This window comes from Arvicanthis niloticus, chromosome 20 (genome assembly GCF_011762505.2).
Source record: "Arvicanthis niloticus isolate mArvNil1 chromosome 20, mArvNil1.pat.X, whole genome shotgun sequence".
Classification (NCBI taxonomy): Eukaryota; Metazoa; Chordata; class Mammalia; order Rodentia; family Muridae; genus Arvicanthis; species Arvicanthis niloticus.
This window is the reverse complement of record NC_047677.1, coordinates 18,779,574-18,803,403: the sequence shown is the minus strand read 5'-3', so window position 1 is coordinate 18,803,403 and position 23,830 is coordinate 18,779,574. Positions and strand designations below refer to the sequence as shown.

The 23,830-nt window shown below is 40.0% G+C and overlaps 1 protein-coding gene across 1 annotated transcript in view; it reads left to right on the top strand.

The window, feature by feature from the left end:
• The window catches only part of Lama4 (laminin subunit alpha 4), a 139,507-nt gene that overhangs the window by 98,281 nt on the left and 17,396 nt on the right, over positions 1 to 23,830 (top strand). The window contains exons 19-30 of the mRNA XM_034524245.2: positions 2,585 to 2,764; positions 3,427 to 3,572; positions 3,954 to 4,116; positions 4,969 to 5,102; positions 5,467 to 5,638; positions 8,542 to 8,673; positions 10,379 to 10,521; positions 12,963 to 13,101; positions 13,550 to 13,687; positions 18,838 to 18,971; positions 19,912 to 20,076; positions 20,797 to 20,944. Of these exons, the coding sequence (XP_034380136.1) occupies positions 2,585 to 2,764; positions 3,427 to 3,572; positions 3,954 to 4,116; positions 4,969 to 5,102; positions 5,467 to 5,638; positions 8,542 to 8,673; positions 10,379 to 10,521; positions 12,963 to 13,101; positions 13,550 to 13,687; positions 18,838 to 18,971; positions 19,912 to 20,076; positions 20,797 to 20,944 (1,794 nt within the window). The remainder of the gene's footprint in view (positions 1 to 2,584; positions 2,765 to 3,426; positions 3,573 to 3,953; positions 4,117 to 4,968; positions 5,103 to 5,466; positions 5,639 to 8,541; positions 8,674 to 10,378; positions 10,522 to 12,962; positions 13,102 to 13,549; positions 13,688 to 18,837; positions 18,972 to 19,911; positions 20,077 to 20,796; positions 20,945 to 23,830) is intronic.

The window sequence follows — 23,830 nt, the reverse complement described above, 5'->3', positions numbered from 1 at the left end:
GAATGATGGGAAATGACACTGAGCTCCAGGGAATAATGGGAAATGACACTGAGCTCCAAGGAATGATGGGAAATGACACTGAGCTCCAACCCCTCCGCAGCTCCTGAGGACTGGCACCTTCCTATTACATTAGTTACTAGAGTCACGTGAAAGCTTTGGAAAGTGAACCTGTAGGGTATGGTGGCATATGACTATAGTCCAAGCACTCAGAAGCAAAGGAAACAAGAGACCACAGCAAGTTCCAGGCCAGCTTCACCTACACAGCAAGTTCCCAGCCGCTGGGCTTCATGGAAAGTTTACAACTCAGGAAACATACAGCTGAAGAAATCTTTTGAAAAGTAAACCAAGGAAGGCTCAGCATTCACCATCTTTTAAGTCACATGGTTATCCTAATGTGGAGCCAGAATTAACCACAAAGCTCTAGTCATAAACAATAGAAATCCATTTAAGCTTTGATCAAAAGACTCAACTTGATGTTAGAATTATTGTTTTTAATGGCTGTGTTACTCAGTTGGCATATAGAATAATCTTGCCCATCTGTCTACTGGATAGTTTTATTGATTGCTCTGCAGACTTAACCAAGGCATCACAAGTGGAAGAAACTAAGCAAAGGTCAACATCTTAAGTTCTGTCACAGAGGCCACTGAGCAACATGATACCTGGATCCAGCATTGTCAGAGCGGGTCCCAACCCAATTAACATCCCCATGTGCCGGGAAAGGACTCATGCTTGGGCCTCTCTTTAATTTGTTTCTATTGATTTATAGATCAGCCTCATTTTTTACAACCAAATAATGTGGTTTTATTTTCTCAATTAAGAATTGCGCCAAACATAGCCGGACATAATGATACATGACTTTAATCCTAGCAACCAGTAGGCAAAGGCAGGTGGATCTCAGAGTTTGAGCCAGCCGGGTCTACAGAGTAAGTTCCAGAACAGCCAGGGCCACACAGAGAAACCCTGTCTCAAGGGGAAAAAAAGGAAATGAAAAAGAATCAGGAGAAGGAAGAGGAAGAAGAGGAGGAGGAGGAGAAAGAGGAGGAGGAAAAGGAGGAGGAAGAGGGGAAGGAGGAAGAAAAGAAGAAGAAGACGACAATTATACCAAACCGAACATACACCCAGGAACTGATAGAAACAAGAATAAGAAATGAATTGGATACTGCTGTGGATTATTCTTGGTAATTACATGTGACTTTCAAGCACTGTGTAATAAAGGCTCCTGCCTTATGAATTATCTTATTTGGATAACTCTGTGAGTATTTCATGACATGGTATCTTAAAAATACATCAAGAAATGACATTTTAAACTGAGTGTGGTGGCACATTGCCTGTGCTCCCAGAATTTGGGGTTTAGACAGAGGAGTGTGGGTTTAAAGCCATCCTGGATGCTTAAGAAGTTTCTAGGACGGTACATGAGACTGTCTAAAAGACAAAATGAGGAATCTTAAAAATAAAGTTTTTGTTAGTATTTTCTTGGTGATATTGTTCAATATAATTTATATTGGGTTATAACATTGGAGTCCTGATCCAAAAAAAAAAAAAAAGTCATTTTCTAAAGACAGACTGCCCAGCTATTGAGCAGTCACTTAACTCCAAAGGGAGACGTTTTCTCACGCAGCCCTCTTGGACTCAGTTCTGCAGGGAGGCTTCAGTCCCACACACTGCTTGATTGCTTGGAGGGATGTATTGATCTCTACTCAGCAGACAACAGGAGACAGCCATGCCCCAAGCACTGGGAAATGGAATCTCAAGCTAGCTGACTAGCCACATCTGCCCAATCAATATTAGCTGATACCTAATTATTCAGAAAGGTTTGTACAGACAGCATGTTGTCAAATGCCCTAAAAATCCTTCACAGATCAAATCAGTCCCTGGTGTCGTTTGGGCCTCTAGGAACTGGGCTGAAATGGTGACTTGCCTTTCTGAGAACCATCACAGGAAATGACCTGAGGAACTTCTTATTACAAATTTACAAGGGTAGAGCCAGGGGCTGGAAGATGCTTCACGGCTACCATCTTATTTCTCACCGCCTGTTTATTATGTCATTTTACAGAAGAATATTGAGTGGGTAATGTAGGGCCGCCTAGTTATTAAGTGAAATGGCATGTGTGAAAGTCAGAGGCTGTGCCGGGGCCCTGACTGTGCAGGTGGATGGGATGCTGTTCACAACTTTATTCTATACTGTTCTTATTACGACCTTGGGGAGAAAGTTCCAGCAGCTTTAGTACCCAAGACAAGTTATACGTCTCCCGAACAATTAATTCTTCTATGCATTGTAGAGTCATTATGAAGTGTCAATGTCACGTCAGTCAAGTGTTCCTTCCTCTTGTTTAGCTCACCAGCCTGAGTGTATAGTTCCCTGTGGAGATGCATCTGCCCTTGTCCTTGGTCGCTGTTGGCTCTTGTGTTCTCTTAGCCCATTTTGGTCTAAACCTATTGTATTGTAATCTGCTCTAAGTATTTTCTCTGAGAATACGAAGGTAAGTAAAGGAATGGAGCAAGTAGGGGTTCCTCCGGAAACTATAGGAGAGCATTCTGCACCTTTCTTCAAAGCACTTTCAACAGAACAACTTTATATTTCCAGATCCAAGTCTCCATGATGTTTGATGGCCAGTCAGCTGTCGAAGTGCACCCCAAAGTCAGCGTGGATGACCTGAAGGCTTTCACATCCATCAGTTTGTACATGAAGCCTCCTCCAAAGCTGGCAGAGCCCACTGGGGCCTGGGTAGCCGATCAGTTTGTCCTCTACCTCGGAAGCAAAAATGTAAGATCGTAGAGTGGGGATTTGAAGGAGATAGTGTTGCCCTCTGCCTTAAACAAAGCTGTTGAGAAAAGCAAACCAATTCCCACTCTGATAGTAAAGGCCAGAAATTATTTTAATGGCAGGACACAAGCTGTGATTGAAAGGTAAGAGATTCTGGAGGCCGGGGTGTATTTCTGCATTGCTTTCTGGCAGCATCCCATTACTAATATGAGTGAGTCTGAACAAAGCGTTTGAAGGCCTTTGGAATAACTGTAGCCTTTGTTTGTCGATGCCAAGTCTTGCTTAAAGATGCAGAGGGACTGGTTTTGTCAAGGTACGTGATGCCATGTTAGCCTGATAATGCTGGCACACTCCTGGCAGCCATCAGTACTGCCATTCCCATGAGCCTTCAGTAGTTTCCCCCTCTCCTCACCCTTCACCAATGTTCACTTAGAAATAGATAACACAGGGACGGCACGCCCCAATGCAAGCCCAGAGAGGGTAGAAACCGAGAGCAGATGCCAATCTAGCAGCAGCTCAAAGTGGTCATTTGGGCCGGAAGTTAATTGTACTCAGCAACTCTTAGGACCTATGATTAGGCTTTACAGAAATAAAAACAAACAATAACCACTTGTGTGCCTTATACTTGTTGATTTTATTTAAGTGACTTCTTGACATTTCAGGCCAAAAAAGAGTACATGGGTCTCGCAATCAAAAATGATAACCTGGTCTATGTTTACAATTTGGGGACAAAAGATGTGGAGATTCTCCTGGATTCCAAGCCTGTGAGCTCCTGGCCTGCTTATTTTAGTATTGTCAAGATTGAGAGGTGAGGTGAATCTGTGGCAAATGGCTTTGCAAACGCACACTCTTCTTGTGGATGCCATAAGTACTTTTTTCTCTTCCATCTTACTCCTTTTCTTCCCTATTCCTTCCCAAACACTTGAGTGAGATAAAAGAAAAAATACTAGAAAAAAGAAAAGCCCTTCCTAAATAGCAACCTGATAACCAGATCATTTTACCTTGCCATAAGTTAAAATTTAAAAGTAAGATGTCTACTTTTCTTCTTTTCTTCTATAATTAATATTTCTCTTTGTGCACGACAATATGATACAATCGAATAACCTGGGGTGTTTTTTGAGGTGACATTGACATTTTGACACAATGAAAGTATTTTCTGCAAGCAAGTAATAAGCCCTTCTCTCACCAGGGTAGGGAAACATGGAAAGGTATTCTTGACAGTCCCCAGTCTCAGTAGCACAGCAGAAGAAAAGTTTATTAAGAAGGGGGAGTTTGCAGGAGATGACTCCTTGCTGGATCTGACCCCTGAGGACACTGTGTTTTACGTTGGTGGGGTGCCCTCGAACTTCAAGGTAAGCTATACAACTGCATCTGGCTCAGTTGAGACCTGGAGTAGTTCTTTGATAAATCCATAGCCCCAAAATTAATGGAGGTAGGGGAGTCGGATACCATGGTAAGAGCTCAGTTCAATGGGTGGTAGAATCTATTTGTAAGTCTGCTGTCCCGGTCTGGTCCCTACTACCCATATTTTCCATGTCAGTTGTTTGCAAGTTTATAGCTAATGCTTGAAGATCAACTAAAGTCCATTTTGATAATGTCAAGGTGATAAATATTACTCCAGGAAAGAATTAATATTATCTACTACAAGAATGTACTGGCTGGGATCTAGACTTCAGCACTGCGTGCAGCAGTTTCGAATGCTGTTACCTGAAATATATAGACACAGTATAAAACGCATGAGATGAGAAAAGGTAAAACCTAGGGGAGAACATGAGACCTGACAAAGAGTGAGTAAAGGAAAGGCCCAAGAAGATGAGAAGCCGATCTCAGGCCTTACCACTCAAGGACTGTTACTTACAGTTGTAAGCGCATTGTTAACCCTCTCTTGAGAATGATTCTGTTTCTACAAGATAAAGAATACCCATCTCACAGAATTGGAATGACAACTGGTTTCATTGTGAATTTGTTGTTAAGGATATGTAGTACACGTAGTCCATACTCAATAAATACCAGTTCTCCACTAAGATATGTAAGACTGCTTATCTAAGTTCTAAGTCATCTGGCATACTGATGCGAACTCCAGTGTAGAGAGATGTTCGTGTCAGAGGGACCGGGGTGAGTCCACTGTCAGCTTCATTCTCTGTCTGCAGCTTCTGCAGGAAACATGACCATGGGCTAATTGATTTTGTTTTCCTGTTGTTCAGCTCCCTGCCAGCTTAAACCTGCCCAGCTACTCAGGCTGCCTGGAGCTGGCCACTCTGAATAATGATGTGATCAGTCTGTACAACTTCAAGCACATCTACAATATGGATCCATCCAAATCAGTGCCCTGTGCCAGGTGAGCGACAGTCAGGAGCTCAGAGCCTTTGACAGTCAGACAGGGGCAGCGGACAGGACAGGTGTGAGTTAATGCGCAGGTTCGTGTGTGTGTGTGTGTGTGTGTGTGTGTGTGTGTGTGTGTGTGTGTGATATATTTGATTTAGGATTCTATGATCAGAAACTTCCAGAAGACTTCAGCTATCCTAGTACATAGGGTGAAGGAGAAACTCCTTTAGAACAGACCCATTTGATTTATTTTTGAACTTCCTCCTTCACTTGCGTGCCATCAGGAAGGGGAAGATGTTCTGAAAGTGGGTTCCAGGGTCTTACTTGGAAAGCATACCAGACCAATAGCATTCATGTGACCCTGTGTTCTGTTCCAGGGATAAACTGGCTTTCACTCAGAGTAGGGCTGCCAGCTACTTCTTCGATGGCTCCAGTTATGCAGTGGTGAGGGACATCACGAGGAGAGGGAAATTTGGTCAGGTGACTCGCTTTGACATAGAAATCCGAACACCAGCTGACAACGGCCTCGTGCTCCTAATGGTCAATGGAGTAAGTAACAGGAAGTCCCAACTATTCCCCTGTTCTTCCTTTGCTCTCTGCTATTCCTTTTCCCAGGAAATGCCCCACCCCCAGGGTAAGTGTGCCATGCCATCAAAATGGATACCTAGTTTAGAAAGCAAAATTGGATTTATTTTTCTCCAAGAAAGTTATGACAGCATTAAGTAAAAGCAATCCTGAGACGTACTTGTCCACACTTTAACTTTAATATATATTATAAAATTATTATTAAATATAGTGTATATATATTAATATACCCTTTTATAAATAAAAAACTTTGAAAAACTCACCACCAAGATATGGTATATATTAAGATGTTTCTCCTCATAAGTCATATACATTTGACAAATACAGATATAAATATGTCATGAAACATTCAAAAGTCATAATAAAAACAATAAATAATATTAATTAGAAATCTAAATATAAATATTTTTAAATATTTTAAATAAAATAAATTAGTTCTCATTTACTAATAATGTAGAAAACTTTTTAACTTGCTAAAAAAATCTTATTATTAATAATAACAATGTTAGCGAGAATGGTTTAATAAAATATTCTGTGTTATTTTGAAATTTTTTTTCAACTCTTTGACATATGGTGATTCAAGAATGGTATCCTGAATCCAATGTCAACTACTTTATTGGCTGTCAAAACTACATAAAATTCTTTTCCTGAATTAATATATATATATATGTGTGTATGTATTATACATATATATGTACATATATGCATATATGTGTGTATTAAACATATATATGTATATATATGCATATGTGTATGTGAGAGTGACATGTATTATTAACTGTGCCTACTAAATCATATACTCATCTTTTTAATTTCATGCTCCACCTGGCCCAGGTAACCCTTGCTATTTGGCTGGCCCATTTTCTCTCCTGAAGTCAGTTCTTCAGAGCAAATTAGATGCTATATTATCTTGTAAACTTTAATAAAATTGCTCCAAGCCACTACACATCGTCTTTGAAAGATTTTTAAACAGGTTAGCAATCTTTTCCCATATACAAAAAACTGAAAGTATAGCTATGACTTAATACTGTGACCAGAGACTGAAGATTTTCATGAGATCTGATCACAAGGTTGACACCGCCGTCCAGTTGTGCTAGGACTTCCTGTGGAGATATAAAAGTGCTGACATTGGAAAATGAATCTGTATTTCACGGCGGGAAAAAATAGTGCAGATGGAGGATGGCTTACAGAAATCACCAATTGTACCAACTGATAAGATTTTACTGTGATATCTCCACACGGGCACAAATCAGACCCCAGTTGTCTTTGCCTTCCCCTATAAGCACTTCTCCTCCCTCCTCTTCCCATCCCTAGAACCCGATAGCTCCAAGATAAGAGGTTTTGGGAGACAGAACATTTACATTGTTTTCATTGCCAAAATCACTTAACAATAGAAAAATGTTCCCCAAATATTTTCAAACAACCATTTATCTACATCAAAACTTTCTTTTGGGGGACATAGAAAGAGAGAACGTGCTTCTTTCTCAGCCACTGGTGTAACTCCCCTTGTTGTGAGGTGATGTGTCAACTGTGTTTGCTGAAACAGCTAGGTCTCATACTCCTGAAGAGTATTGTCAGCATCTATAAAGTTCAACAGTTTAAAATGACTCGTTTCATAACAAAAACAGTGTGTCTTCTTAAGTTGCCAGCCAGCATTGTCAAAACTTCACCTACCTGTCCCAGAACACTTCCATATCAAATCTGCATGTCAATACAAAATGATTGTCATATCTCCAATAACCTCCAACACATAGGCCCAAAGAGAGCACCTTAATCCTTCAAGTGTGGCACTCGATTCAGGAAGTCTCACCAGCTATGTGAACTCTATGAAAATCTGGAAATGAAGGCCCAGAGTCACTACTACGCTATATCAAAGATCACTTTCTTTCTATATTTCCGTTTTCTTGGTGTAGTAGGTCATGTTCTCCCCTCCCACCCCCCAACACAGCATTCCTCTCTATGTATCCCTGACTGACCTAGAACTCATTCTGTAGACCAGACTGGCCTAGAACTCAGAAACCTGCCTGCCTCTGCCTGGGAATAAAGGTGTGTGCCACCACCACCTGGCTCCTTCAGATTTTTTTGATGAACATAAATAAAAGTTAAACCATTTTCCCCAACCCCAGGGATTGTTTCCCATGCCAAGGAATATGCAGACTCCATTCAGGAGATCTACACTTTGTGTAAGATGAAGACGTTTCCATGATACTTTACTTTTCAAATCCATTTAATTCCTGTATCTATGAACCATGTTCTGGACTGAAACGGTACAGCCAGCAAGTGATTGCACTGCTACCAGATGACTTCTGCTCTCTAACATCATCTGGCCTAAATGTGTTCCAATTCCATTTATGCAAATCCAGTGGCTCAAAAGAGTACAGAAATGGTCCTCTTTATCCTAGATCTGTATTTGTTGGCATATTGGAGGAACTGTTTAGCCCATCTTGAAATAATTTTTTCATTATTGCCATTAGTGCTTTTATTAATATGTAAGAAATAAGTGCTGACTTTACTTTAATAAGATTTTTTCCCAAGACAGGGTTTCTCTGTGTAGCTCTGGCTGTTCTAGAACTCACTCTGTAGACCAGGCTGGCCTCAACCTCACAGAGATTCACCTGCCTCTGCCTCCTAAGTGCTGAGATTAAAGGTGATCATGATCTGGCTATTTCAGATTTTTTTAATGAGCTTTTTAATAGGACTTTTTACTTTACTTTTACTTGAATAAGACTTTCATGAGTCTACTTTAATCTTCAAAGAATTCCATTAATGAAGGATCATAATAGTTTTTTTTTTTTTAATTCCGCTAAACTTGGTTCTCCATTCACAGCAGCGAGTGCTCCCATCTTACGGTTTCTTTCTCTCTGCAGAGTATGTTTTTCAGCCTGGAAATGCGCAATGGCTACCTACATGTGTTCTATGACTTTGGATTCAGCAAAGGCCCCATGCATCTTGAAGACACATTGAAAAAAGCCCAGATTAATGATGCAAAATATCACGAGGTACAGTCCTTGTACTTCCGGTGGGTTTTGATCTATGTATATGACCAGGTGACCCAATGCAGTAAGGAAATAGTAAACTGAACACATTCACACCACAGAGCAACTGATGTACCCTCATCTGCTCCACCCAAGGACAACCCATGTTGACATCTCTATCAAAAAGGCACTGGAAGGTTTCTTTTCATTAAGAGGGACTTGTTGACCAAAATTCTCTTGTTAATCTTAAATGTCTTGATTACAATAGAAGACCTATGAAAATACTGTACGTATGTTGAACATTACAAAGACCTTATGATACTTTGAACCTCATTAATATAAGGAGGTTATGTAAGTAAATATAAAATTTTCTCTTGAATTTTCTTCTCTAGAATGTAGAATACAAGTGATTTTTCTCATGAAGAAGACTCCAAAAGTATCCTTCATCCACAGTAACAACTACTCTAAATATATAATTAATAAGCCATATAAAAGACGAAATATCTTTTTTAGATGTTTTTATTATTTATTTTATGTATAAGTACACTGCTGCTGTCTTCTGACACAGCAGAAGAGGGCATTGGATCCCATTACAGATGGTTGTCAGCCACCATGTGGTTGCTGGGAATTGAACTTAGGACCTCTGGAAGAGAAGTCAATGCTCTTAACCACTGAGCCATCTCTCCAGCCCAAAATATCTTTTAAATTGAGCCCAAATGCAATGGCTAGCCCTTTCCAGTTCAATGCCCAGAGGCTTTCTAAGGATTGACTTCTATAAATGAAGAACTTAATTGTTTCGTTGACTAGCATTTTTGCAGATTCACCAGAACTAGTCACTGTTTTTTAAATAGTAATTCAATATTTATTTATGCAAATCTAATAATACAAAATAACAAAGAAGTGTTTCTAAAAAACTGACACCTTGGTAGCGCACACTCTATAATCCAGAAAGTCCCTGTCTCTGTGTAAAGCATGTGATCGTGCTGCCCAGTGCTGGAAGAAACGGGAAATGAGTTGTCCAATGTATAGAAAGCTTTCATTGCGGTGGAGGAATAAACTTTAGAGATTAAATAACATTTAATTACAAATATCAATAATTAGAATTTGTAGTTCAGTGGCAGAGCACTGTTATAGCAAGTGTCAGGCCTTCTATATTTAAACCCTTGTGCAGGTACAGTCATAGGAAACCACATGATTAGATATATATATATATATGGAGAGAGAGAGAGAACAAGAGAGTACAATGAAGCAATGAAACTTTAAGAAATATTAGATATACTAACTTGATTAGGCTAGTAATACAGCAAATGTGTACAAATTTAACAAATTACATAATCCATTTAAATATGTGAAGTTTGATAATCAGTGATGCCTTAATCAAGGCTTTTTTTTTTAAGCTAGATGTTTATAAGTTCTTTATAGATCCCCTCAGAAGAGGTAGGAGAAAATTTTAAAAAACAAAACAGGATTCACAGAAAAATGTAGCCTGGGCTATTTCCTTTCCCAGAAAGGGGTCTTCCCCCAGGAAATGTAAACCATGAGTTTACATTATATAAAAAACCATAGTTGTCACCCCCTACAAGTAAAAAGGGAAACTCTATTCCCTATCTTGTGAACAAAGAAGAATACAGGCGGTTATAAGTAGGATAGTTAAAATACATCACATTTTCTATAAACAAACAAAGAAAATCAATTGTGAAGCAGACTTACAGTACATTATTTCTCTCAGATCTCAATCATTTACCACAATGACAAGAAAATGATTTTGGTGGTGGACAGACGACATGTTAAGAGCACAGACAATGAGAAGAAGAAGATACCTTTCACAGACATCTACATCGGAGGTGCACCCCAAGAAGTCTTACAGTCCAGGTAAAGCTTTTCAAATACATGGCTTTTCATTGCTGATGATATACTAAGGGGTATAAATTAGCATCTCACTGTATAAATTATGTACTTAACTAATATAATATAACATTACTTTTAGAACAGTCTCCTATATTGTTTCTCAAGGAGAGGAAGAGTAGAACAGTGTATTGTGCAAAGATGAAGCAGCATGTATGCTTTTATGTTTGTCTTAGTCATCAATAGTATCTGAAAGTCTGTACATTCTCCAGGGTGTACAAGAAGTCATGGTTTGTGTGCGTTGTTCTAGTGAATTCAAAAATTCAGCTCTTGCTGAATTTTTCAATTTGAATTTTTCAATTTGAATTTTTCAATTCAAATTCATAGAAACAGATCTCAAAATTAATAAATTCAAACAAACAGTGATTCTGAAACTTAAAAGCAACGCTGAGATAATCCTGTGTGGTGGCTCTCATCAGAGTAACCTGGAAGGCCTTTACACAAAGCCACTTGCTTTCCTAAAATTATTACAGTTCTGAAGTCAAGTCCCAACGTTTAAAAAAGGGGAAAAAATAATCCTGAACTCAAGTGAGAGCTGACAATGGAGCCCATCCCTCATGTAACAGAAACACCCCTCACTATGAGCATTCAAACCTATGAGTGAATTTAGTACTGTGTGAATGATTACCTCAGAAGGATGAAGATATATATATAGATATATAGATAAATAGATATAGATGTGTGTATGAGAGGGGGGAGGGGGAGGAGAGAGAGATTTCAATTGTTACAAGTTTCTTATCTATCTTGAGTCAAATCCTTTCCGTGTTGCAAATTATCCTATCTAAAGAAGGCTCTCCAAATTTTTCTGAACTAAACCCCCTCTTCAGCCCTTCATCCATGTCCTATGGAACTGTGACCACTAAGCCAGCCTATTGGCTAATATGTTCCTCCAGCTCTGACCTGTGATGACAAAATACAGCAGAGCTGTACATTTACAACACAGTTAACCCACTGTGATTTGGTCCAAGCCAACTTGGCATTCATTCAGTCCCAAATAGCATGTTCCTGGGCACCTCCCATATACTGAGCATGACAGAGAAGAAAATAGAGCACTGAACAAGGATGCCATTCCTAATCAGAGGATAAAACATTTCTTACTTTAGTTTCTTAACGTAAGTAGTTTCTTTCATGTGATATATTCCGATTTTAGAGTTCCCCTCCCCAGACTCCTCCTGGTGCCCCCCTCCTCCCTTCCCATTCAGATCCACTCCCTTCTGTCTCTTGTTAGAAAACAAACAGGCCTCTAAGGAATAATAATAAAATAAGATAAAACTAAAATTAAAAAATTAGAATAGGGACAAAACATCTAAAAGAGACAAAGAAAAGGCACAAGATACATAGAGGTGCAGACAATATGTTGGCACATAAAACAAGAAGCCATGATATGTATACACAAAGGACCGGTAAGGTTTAAAAAAAAAACAAAACAAAAAAACAGTGCTCTGACATTATGAGACAAAGATGTTGTTGTGTTGGTCAGTTACTGCTGGAAGTGGGGCCTAACCTAAAGAGTTTGTCTGGGCTGGGTGGTGGTAGCACACAACTTTAGTCCCAGCACTTGGGAGATAGAGGCAGAGGCAGGCTGATCTCTGAGTTTGAGACCAGCCTGGTCTACAGAGTGAGTACCAGGACAGCCAGGGCTACACAGAGAAACCCTGTCTCAAAGACAGAGAGGAGGTGAGGAGGAGAGAGAAAGATTTGTTTCTTCAGTGAGACTCTCTTAGAGAAAACTGTTCTTTCATTCGCAAGTAGCTGTCAGTTGAAGATGCTCCTGGGTAGGGCTGAGACCTGTGTCCACTTCTCCCTTCAGCTCTAGGACCGCATCCGGTGAACACCTGCACAGGCCCTGAGACCCAGCCATCTGACATTCTCTAGGACCTGCCTCTAGCTTTCCTTGATTAGAATATGCTACAAATAAGGCCAAACCCATTAGAAGATGTCTGAAAACTCAAGGTCAAATCCTATCTTGGTATTTAATATGTAAGAGAATAAGTTTCTTTCCAATTTCTATGAAATTGCTAAGAGGAAAGTATTTTCTATCTGTAGCCTACCAATTCAGTCTCAAGAATCTATAAAAAAAAAAAAAAAGAATGTTAACATTCCCATCTGTATCATTTGACCATTAGAAAAGTAGCAACTGATCATGAAAGTTAAAAGATTTTGAAAACTATAAAGAAGCAAGTGACTTGTCTTGACTTGGAGCCGTGCACTACACACAAAGGTTTGATACAGCCATGTGCCTGTCAAAAAAGCATGAGACTCTCAATGGTTTTAAAGCTACTGAGATTGTAAGTCAACAGATCTCTATAGTGTGTGTGTGTGTGTGTGTGTGTGTGGAGAGAGAGAGAGAGAGAGAGAAAGAGAGAGAGAGAGAGAGAGCACCAATGAGATCTGATTTCCTTTTCCAGGACCCTAAGAGCACATCTTCCCCTAGATGTCAACTTTAGGGGATGCATGAAGGGCTTCCAGTTCCAAAAGAAAGATTTCAATTTACTGGAGCAGACAGAAACCCTCGGAGTTGGCTATGGGTGCCCAGAGGACTCTCTGGTAAGTGCCATTCACTCAAGAGCTTTTTCACAGGTAAACAGAATGCTTTCTACAGCTAAATCAGCCCCTTCTGCTCCCTGGGCTCCTTTCTGCTGCCAAGAGAAAAAAAAAAAAAAAAAAAAAAAAAAAAAAAAAAAAAAAAAAAAAACTCATTAAACTAGAAAGGCTGTGGGACTCTCCTGCTGCAGCTGCTCCAGTTTCCAGTGGACCTGACATGCAAAGCCCAGAGAGGCTGCACGAATGCTATTGGTCACTCGGGTGTTAGAAATGGGAGTGCTGAAAGCCAGCTGCTGTAGGGACACAGAAGGGAAGCTAGTGCACCTGAACTCCAGCAAACACAATGGAAACACAAGCTGTGTGCCCAGCAGGCACGGCTCTTTGTGTATGAAAACTCAAGTGTCCTGTAATTACCAAAAACACTGTGTTTACCTTTTTTTTCCCCACACAGATATCTCGCAGAGCATATTTCAATGGGCAGAGTTTTATTGCTTCAACTCAGAAAATATCTTTCTTTGATGGCTTCGAAGGAGGCTTCAATTTCCGAACGTTACAGCCAAATGGGTTACTATTCTACTATGCTTCAGGGGTAAGGACTTGCTCTCCTCGGAGAACACTCTGTGTAGCTGTTTTGTCTATCAAAAACAAGCTTTAGGCATGATAAAAGTAAATTTTGACTCACAATATGACTTTTGACTCAAAATATGACTCACAAATACACATGCTATCATATGCTAAATATGTTATATACATATTTCACATACAATATCTTATTAATCCTTGAGAAATCTATACAACGTATTTGATCATCTTCAAACACACACACACACAAACAGGTTTTTCCTCTAACTTCCTCCAATTCATTCTACCTTCCTTCTGGCCCCAACCAGTGTCTCTGTGTGTGTGTGTGTGTGTGTGTGTGTGTGTGTGTGTGTGTGTGTTTGTGTGTCCAAATCCATATCCCATTTTTGGCTGTGCACTCCACTGAACTTATACTATGCACACTTTGACTAGTTGTGAATTCTGAATTAACTGCCATCCGTTGCACAAAGAAACTTCTTTGATGATCCCTGAGAACCGCACTCATCTTGGGTATAGAGATAAGAACTTAAGAGTGCAGTTAGATACTATGTCTGCCTAGCAGAGTGATGGTGGTAGGTTCATCCCTGAGGCCTGTGAGCTCCCCAACCATAGGTTGTTGGCCAGATTGACAGCACCAGGTATGCGCTTCCTTCTATGGAGCAGGTCTTAAACCTCGAGCAGTTGATTACCTCCGCAACATTCCTGCCACTACTACAATCAGAGATATCTCGGCCTGGAATTCAGTCCTACACCTCAGGAGTTGATGGGCAGAATTCAAGGAGTCTATAGACTAACCTGTGGAAAATCATATCTTCATTTTCTCTAATTAAAAGAGCATTTTCGGGGCTGGAGAGATGGCTCAGTGGTTAAGAGCACTGACTGCTCTTCTAGAGGTCCTGAGTTCAATTCCCAGCAACCACATGGTGGCTCACAACCATCTGTAATGGGATCTGATGCCCTCTTCTGGTGTGTCTGAAGACAGCTACATATTCATATTTATTCATATAAATAAAATAAATAAGTCTTTTTTAAAAAGAAAGGAAAAAAAAGCCAGCCAGTGGTGGCACACGCCTTTAATCCCAGCACTTGGGAGGCAGAGGCAGGCGGATTTCTGAGTTCGAGGCCAGCCTGGTCTACAGAGTGAGTTCCAGGACAGCCTGGGCTATACAGAGAAACCCTGTCTCAAAAAATGAAAAAAAAAAAAAAAGAGCATTATTTTCTTCTATTTTTAATATCGCATTGAACCACAGTAGTGTTAGCAGAACCTCAAATTTTGTTACTGAACAAAATCACAAATATTTTTCCACATTAAAGTTGGCACAGACACTTGACAATATCATTCTTGCTCATTTCTACTAGATTAAAAGGTAGTTCCTGTCAGGTCTACTAGATCTGTTACTTAATGCCTTTACAAGGAGGACTAGCATTATAGATCACAAATTCCCTGTCTTACTGTTTGGAGAGCAACATTTCAATGTACTAGATTACCTTCCTATTCCTGTATATTTTTGTCTTAAACATTTTAGAATATTGATTTATGAAAAAAAAAAAGCACACATATCCACAGCCTGCGAGAAGCATCAATGGCAGCATAACAAGCTCTGAGCATAAGAACAAAGACACTCACGGTTTAATTTATAAATTAGAGAAATGTAATGACATTCTTCTTTGCCTTTGGATTTACAGTAGAATACTCAACTCAGCTTACAAAACATGTGTCAAAAATAAAGGGCTGGGTGTGTGGCTCTGTAGAAGCAAGCTGGTCTAACATATGTGGAGCCCTGGTTCTGTCTTCATTCCTGTGAAAATAAATAAGAACTGTAGACATCTGGCAAAGCTAAGGTTCAGCTGGTGTATCTCTGCCCATACTACACTTTTTGAAGACAAATTTTGCTTCTTACACTAACCTGTAATCTGTCGCCTCCTTGACATTTATTTCTTTTGTATGCCGGGAGAGTGAACGCAGTCTTGTGCACATGTGTGTGTGTGCTTGCGTATGTTGAGGCCAAAGGGCAACCTCAGGTGTCATTCTTCTTCAAATGCCATCCACCTTGTTTTGGTTTTGAGAAGGGATTTTCACTGACAAGGTGTCCAGCAAACCCCAGAAATCTACCAGTCTCTGTCTCCCCAGTGCTGGGATTACAGGTGTGTGCCTCCATGCCCAGCTTTTTTCATGGGTTCTAGGGATCAAGTGGGGTCCTCGTGCACGTACAGCAAGCACACTGCTATTTCCTCCTCGCCCTGCTATTTTTCTCAATGTAATTTAAATCAATAGCATCTATGACATTTTATAGAAAGCATTTTGTAGAACCTTTGCCCCAAATCTTGCCTCAGAGTACCCTGGCTCATTAGATAATTTTCTTTCACAAACAGTAGGTTGGGTTTATATGCAGTTCACAGGGTTTGTGGACTGAGAAATTTATGGCTTTAGAAGTTGATGTGCACGTAAGAAAAAGAAAACATTATCATCTGCTGATGTTTTCAAACACACAGTAAGCAAATTCAGAAAAGATGTAACTTCTGCTTCCTCAAAGTTCTCTTCTGTCTTAATATATCAAAAAAGAGGAGCATCTTTTAAAAACATATTAGTGAATTAACTCCAGTCTCTTCATCTAACTACGTCCTCCTGGAGGCTGACATACTGTCTTTCAGAGGGATCACATGACACTGATACGGTAGAGATGCTTAGGTTAGGAAAGTCATTGAGGATGAGCATCTCCTGTTATGGCAAAACCACCAGAGGCTTTCATTTCAAAATATGGATGTATCTTTTTTTCCATAGAAGTATATGAAAGAGAGGAGAGCGAGAGACAGAGAGACAGGGAAAGAGTGTGTATGTGAACAAGTGTATCCATGTCATATGTAGCCGTCAAAGCACCACTCTTGGGCATCGGTTCTCACTGCCCCCTTGTTGTGAGGCAGCAGGAGCTCTCTTGGTTCTGCCACTTCCCTGGGTGGTCCAGACTAGCTGGCTGGCTTGCGATACTCCGTCTATGCATCCTGTCTTACCATAGTAGTGCTGTAATACAGATGCATGGTACTGGATCTACTTTTTACGAGGATTCTGGGGTTCTGAATTTAGTTCATCAAGCTTTCGGTACAAGCAATTCTACCTGCTGAGCCCCCTCCCCAGCCTTGAACAGGTCTACTTCTTTTTTTTTTTTTTTAATTGGATATTTTATTTACATTTCAGATGTTATTCCCTTACCCCATCTCCATCTCCCCCCCCCACCGGCCCAGGAACCTCCTATCCCATCCCCCCTCCTCCTGCTTCTATGAGGATGTGTCCACACCCATCCACTCCCACCTCCCCACCCTCAAATTTCCCCACACTGGGTGTCCAGCCTTCCCTTCGTGGGACCAAGGACCTCCTCTCCCACCTATGCCCAACAAGGCCATCCTCCCCTACATATACAGATGGAGCCATGGGTCACTCCCTATATGCTCCCAGGCTGGTGGTTTAGACCCTGGTGAGCTCTGGTTGGTTGGTATTGTTGCTCTCCCCATGGGGCCACAAACCCTTTCAGCTCCTTCAGTCTTCTCTCTCACTCCTCCATTGGGAACCCTATGATCAGTTCAGTGGTTAGCTGTGAGCATCCACTCTGAATATGTCAGACTCTGGGAGACCTCTAAGGAGACAAGCTCCTGTCAGCATGCACTTCTTGACAACCACATCCGTGTCCACCTTTGGTGACTGCATATGGGATGGATACCCAGGTGGAACAGTCTCCAGACAACCCCTCCTTCAGTTTCTGTCCCACACTTTGTCTCCATATTTGCTCCCATGAGTATTTTGTTACTCCTTCTAAGAAGAACCAAAGCACCCACACTTGGTCTTCCTTCTTCATAAGCTTCATGTAGTCTGTGAGAAATCCTCCTTTCTTTAACTGACTCAATGTTGAAATCAACCAGGTAGAAACAAAAAGAACTATACAAAGTATCAACAAAACCAGGAGCTGGTTCTTTGAGGAAAATCAACAAGATAGATAAACCCTTAGCCAGACTAACCAGAGGGCACAGAGACAGTATCCAAATTAATAAAACTAGAACTGAAAAGGGAGACATAACAACAGAAGCTGGGGAAATTCAAAAAATCATCAGATACTACTACAAAAGCTTATATTCAACAAAACTGGAAAATCTGGATGAAATGGACAATTTTCTAGACAGACACGAGGTACCAAAGTTAAATCAGGAGCAGATAAACCATCTAAACAGTCCCATAACCCATAAAGAAATAGCAGCAGTCATTAAAAGTCTCCTCACCAAAAAAGCCCAGGACCAGATGGTTTTAGTGCAGAATTCTATCAAACCTTCAAGGAAGACCTAATACCGATTCTCTTCAAACTATTCCACAAAATAGAAACAGAAGGAACACTACCCAATTCGTTCTATGAAGCCACTAGCACACTCATAGCTAAACCTCACAAAGACCCAACAAAGAAAGAGAACTATAGACCAATTTAACTTATGAATATTGATGCAAAAATACTCAATAAAATTCTTACAAACTGAATCCAGGAACACATCAAAACAATCATCCACTCTGATCAAGTAGGCTTTATCCCAGGAATGCAGGGATGGTTCAATATTCGGAAATCCATCAATGTAATCCACTACATAAATGAACTCAAAGAAGAAAACCACATGATCATCTTACTAGATGCTGAGAAAGCATTTGACAAAATACAACATCCCTTCATGTTAAAAGTCTTGGAAAGATTAGGAATTCAAGGTCCATACCTAAACATAGTAAAAGCAATATACAGCGAACCAGTAGCCAACATCAAACTAACTTGAGAGAAACTTGAAGCAATCCCACTAAAATCAAGGACTAGACAAGGCTGTCCACTGTTTCCCTACTTATTCAATATAGTACTGGAAGTCATAGTCAGAGCAATTAGACAACAAAAAGAAGTCAAAGGGATACAAATAGGAAAGGAAGAAGTCACAATATTTGCAGATGACACGCCTACTTCTGTGAGTAGCAGTATCATCAGCAGAAGTGTGTAGTTGTTGCTATTCACAGAAATTATCTTACCAGCAAGCTTTCTGCACACCGTATGCTCCTTTAAGCAATATCATCAAGTCAACTTTGAGAACACATCTGGTTTTTATCCTCAGATTCCTACTTAAACACCTGTGTTTGTGTTTCAGTCCGACGTGTTTTCCATTTCACTGGACAACGGCACTGTCGTCATGGATGTAAAGGGCATCAAGGTTAAGTCAGCAGACAAGCAGTACCATGATGGGCTGTCCCACTTCGTTGTCACCTCCATCTCAGCCACAAGGTACAGCCCCTCACTTCCTGTACTTCCCCCAGAATCTTTATCTGCAGGGTGTGCTTCTGACAAGGGATGTTGCGGTTCCTAGGCTACATTGTTGCTTTTCTGGTACTCCAAAGAATGATGGAAAGAACCACTCATTACCAAAAGGATATCCCAAAAGGATGCTGCTCATTTTCCAGGGACACCAAATAAGCCATCATGAAGTTGTTTAACAAGTACAGACTCTTGGGGCAGGAGGTTGGAGGGGTGTGTCCATTAAAAGAGTAGTTTTCATCTCTGTACCACCAGCACATGCTCACACTACTTGGTGAATGCAGTGTGGTTTGTTGCACATAGAAGGGTTTCAGCAAATACTGGTTGTGTTTAGATTTTAAACCTAAACAGTAAAGGATGTTACATTTATGACAGCATTTTAAAAGCTCTAACTTCATCTTCATATATATATATATATATATATAATATATATATAACATATATATATATAATAATATATATAATAATATATTATATATAATATATATAATAAATTTCTTTTTCATAAAACAAGATGTTTTGAAATAATGAACCTCTTTTGAAGACTGATGCTGTGTGGAACATCTCGTCCAAAATAAACGGCAGTCCGGTTTCTCTAGGCTGTGTTTCTAACGATTAGCCACCCAGTGTGCTGTGCAATGACACTGGCCTCCTAGAACTGGGATGACTGCCAGAGGTGTGCTCTGCTTTTCCACTGAGAAAATACTTGCTGTGGAGATTTAGATTCCAGTCTCGGTTTGAAGAGCCCGTCTTGCAGACATGAATATTTAGCCATTTCCTCCTGGGCCTCCTGAGAAATCTGTTTTTCCATTAAGAGATTTCATTTTGACCCTGTGAGAAAACCTACCTGTTTGGCAAAAAGTAGCGTTTGGGTCAAACGTGCTGTGTGTACCAACTCGTTCCTTTGCAGATATGAACTGGTAGTAGACAAAAGCCGACTTGGGAGCAAGAATCCTACAAAAGAGAAGGCAGAGCAGACTCAGACAACTGAGAAGAAGTTCTACTTCGGTGGCTCACCCATTAGTCCTCAGTATGCTAATTTCACTGGATGTATAAGCAATGCCTACTTTACCAGGTACACACTATTCTTTATTGGTGAATGGGCCTGATTGATAATGATCAATACAGTAGTGAAATGTTTACTTTACTAAAACCGATAAGCATGTAATTTACAGTCCTTAGCAGATAGTAGTTAAAAGTTTGTGTGCTTGAGCAGCTGATTGATGTACTTGGGTTTGAAAGTCCCTTGTTCTTTAATTCCTGCACTGCTGAGGCTAAGCAAGACTTCATTTCTTCACCTTCAAGATGCAGAAAACAAGTGCGTCTGCTTGGTGGGTTTGTCATAGAAATGTGTAAGACAATACATAGAAGGTACTTACACAGCCCCTGGTATATAACAAGCTATAAACATAGGACACAATTATTTTTTGCATGGTTATTAATAGTAAACTACAGATAAGCATACCACAGTCCTTGTTCAAAGTGTAAGACTGACCTCTTAATTTAATTCATTGCTTTAATCAAAGCCACTGATCTGGGTCCTTAAGTGACAATAGAACTCCAAGGATGCAGGAGCATGCAAGGGAGAGACTGAGCACAGATTAAGAGACCCAGACGTGGTCCTAGTCATCCAGAGTCAGCCAGAATGTAGAATGCCAGAAGTTAACGTTAGCGGACTGAATGATGATTGTAGGATTCTTGCTAATATACACACACATACATTTTTATCACCACCATAGTTTTCCTCATATAACTACAGACAGCATTTTTAGGATGTCTGTTTGCTCTCACGCAGGCTGGATAGAGATGTGGAGGTTGAAGATTTCCAGCGGTATTCTGAAAAGGTCCACACTTCACTCCATGAGTGTCCGATTGAGTCATCACCTCTGTTTCTCCTTCACAAAAAAGGAAAGAATTCCTCAAAGCCTAAAACAAACAAACAGGTAAACAAACGCTAACACCGCGCACACTTCACAGTTGCCCTTGTTCTCAGATCTCCAGCTGTGTGGCACCAGGGACTGCTCTCAGAGTCGGCCATTTACTCCCACTCCTAATGGTCTTTCTTTTTTGTTTTTTTCCTAATGGTCTTTCTTAATGGCAGTCAAGACAGCCCTGCTCTTAACAAGTGTGTGTGTATGTGTTTAATGTTTAGCAGTATAACTATCTACATAATCAGTAATATATATATAATTCATATAATATATATGTTGTGTAGTATATATTTTATGTTATATAGATTATTTTATATTATATATAAATTACATATGCTATATATTTTATATCATATATAATATACAATGTATTAAATTTTATATATTTATATATATAATATATGTTAATATATAATAATATATATAAATAATATATGATTTATATATAAATATAAAAACAATATCTATGCTCTCTATATAAATAATATATAAATGTATAATATCTATGAATTACATAATATATTAATTGATTTTATTGCATATTTCAGTATATAATTAATTAATATATATATATAACATATACTATGATTCAGTAGTAATTTCAAGCCTTTGTCACAGTCATGAAAATTACTAAAATTCGTTTTGCTTCCTCCGTCTTTGTGTTCCTCCACCTTCATGCACAGGTGGATACGTGCTGCTCCTTCATTAAGTACTGAGCTAGAAGATGTCATCTCTGACTGCTCTTCTTTCTAATACATTCATGCACTCTGTTGGGTTCCGCAACAAGTGAAAGCCACAGTCCCTCCCCGTTCTAACCCTCCCCATGTCCTTCTTGGTGGTTGTAACAATGTTTCTGTTGGGTGAGTTACTGCAACAATTTCTTGACAGGGCTCCTGCTCCTTGCTTCTGCTCTGTTCTTCTCCATCTGTTCTCAGCCTGGATAAGGCATCCAGGCCTTATCAGTCACACCTCTAATCAGAGTACCCCTCCCACTACCCTCAGACGAAGCCCAAGTCCCTACAGCTCCGGAAACGTCCTGAGAGGGCAACACCCTTCCCCTCGTTTCATTTATGTCGCCTGCCCGCCTCACTCATCCACTCACCCACTCTTTCCCTCCACCAGCCTCTTCACTGTCTCCAAAGCTGGCCACATTAGAATCTTTATTGTCTCTCCTTGGGTCTCCACTTCCACTCTTCTCTCAAATATTTGCCAAATTTCTCTTCTACCCCTCTAGGAACCTCTCATTAACGCATTGCACCCTGCCCTGGCTGCCTATTTAATACGGCAGCCTGCCCTCTCTCTGCCCCTCACCAGGGCTATGGATATTTTTGCTTTTGACTAGTTGCTCATTTCCCATAGGGAGAAAGTCTAACTATCAAGCTTCATGTACCTTACAAAGATGAAGATGTGACTTCCAAGAATAACTTGCCACTTGTTTTAAATGAATGTTTGTTTGCTTGCTTGCTTGCTTGCTTGCTTGCTTGCTTGCTTGCTTGCTTGCTTGCTTGAGACAGGGTTTCTCTATGTAGCCCAGGCTGTCTTGGAACTTTGTTTGTAGTCCAGACTGACCTTGAACTCACAGATATCTGCCTGTCTCTTCCTCTCAACAGTACTGAGATTAAAAGCATGTGTCACCACACCCAGACCTGGCTTAAATTTTTACCAAGGCTGCATTAAAGAATTGTTATCACTTCTTCTGAGGGCATAGTTGAATACATTTTTAGAATAGATTTCAGGAGATACAATTATTGGATTGAGGCAAAGCGTGTTCCTAAATTGTTAACACTGATTTTATAATTACCTATAGATACTTGAGAGCACTTGTCTTTAAAATTATGTTCCCGGCTTAAACTTTTCTCAAGAGGTTTTTATGCTTTAAGATTAACTGGGCAGCTGGGCGGTGGCACATGCCTTTAATCCCAGCCTTGGCCCAGCCTGTCTACTCTTAATTAGCCTCCCAACCTATCTGGATACAGGGTAGTAGTAGGTGTGGCCACGGCCCTGTTTCTTAGCGATGTCTTTGCTCGTATGAGATAAAGAGAGATACATTGCAGTCCTTTCTCATCAGTGTAGAGTCTCCAGAATCTCCCCACCACTTTGTTCTGCTGTAGAAACCGCCTTTAGATGCCCAGAAGTGCTGTCAGATCTTTTTAATTATGCATAGATCTGCCAGTTGAGCAGGAATTAGGGAACCAGGCATCAAGTGCACTCCATACTGAACATCTTGCAGGTTTCCCAGGTTTCCCTGTTCTCCCCGCTGCCAACATCTCCTCTAGGATCAGCTCCCCCGAGTGGGACAGATCTGATGACTCCCTGCTTTTAAAACCTGTGTGGCCTAAAAGCAAAACTCTACCCCTCACCTTTCATCAAAGACCTTTCTCTAAGTCACCAACCAGATTCCCGGTTGCTTTTTATAGACCTGTTTCTTCACATTGATTACAGGTTCTTAAAATCCAGCAATAATCTCTCACCTTTCTCTTCCCCACCACATAGCACCCACAGAAGGCACACAAGCACTGACCTCTTTCATCTCTACATATACCATCCAACCTTCTATAAATGTTTGCTTGAAATTGAATAAATTATTACAAGCAAATTTATTCACACTTTTATTTTGCCTCAGAAATAAAGACTAAATAATCATTACACATTATACAATAGCTTCACAACACTACATTGTAGCACCAGCAGGGCAATTTGAAGGGTTACAACATAATATTTGAAATTTACATTTGTAAGGAACTCTCAAAGAAAAAAAATCATATTTTAAAATGCTGTTCTATACTGATTCTGTCACACAAAATTTCTTTATATAGCCCAAAACTAAAAAAAAAAAATAAATATTTTCAAGCTTAACTTTATTTAAGACTTATTTATTCTGTGTGTAGACGTGTTCTG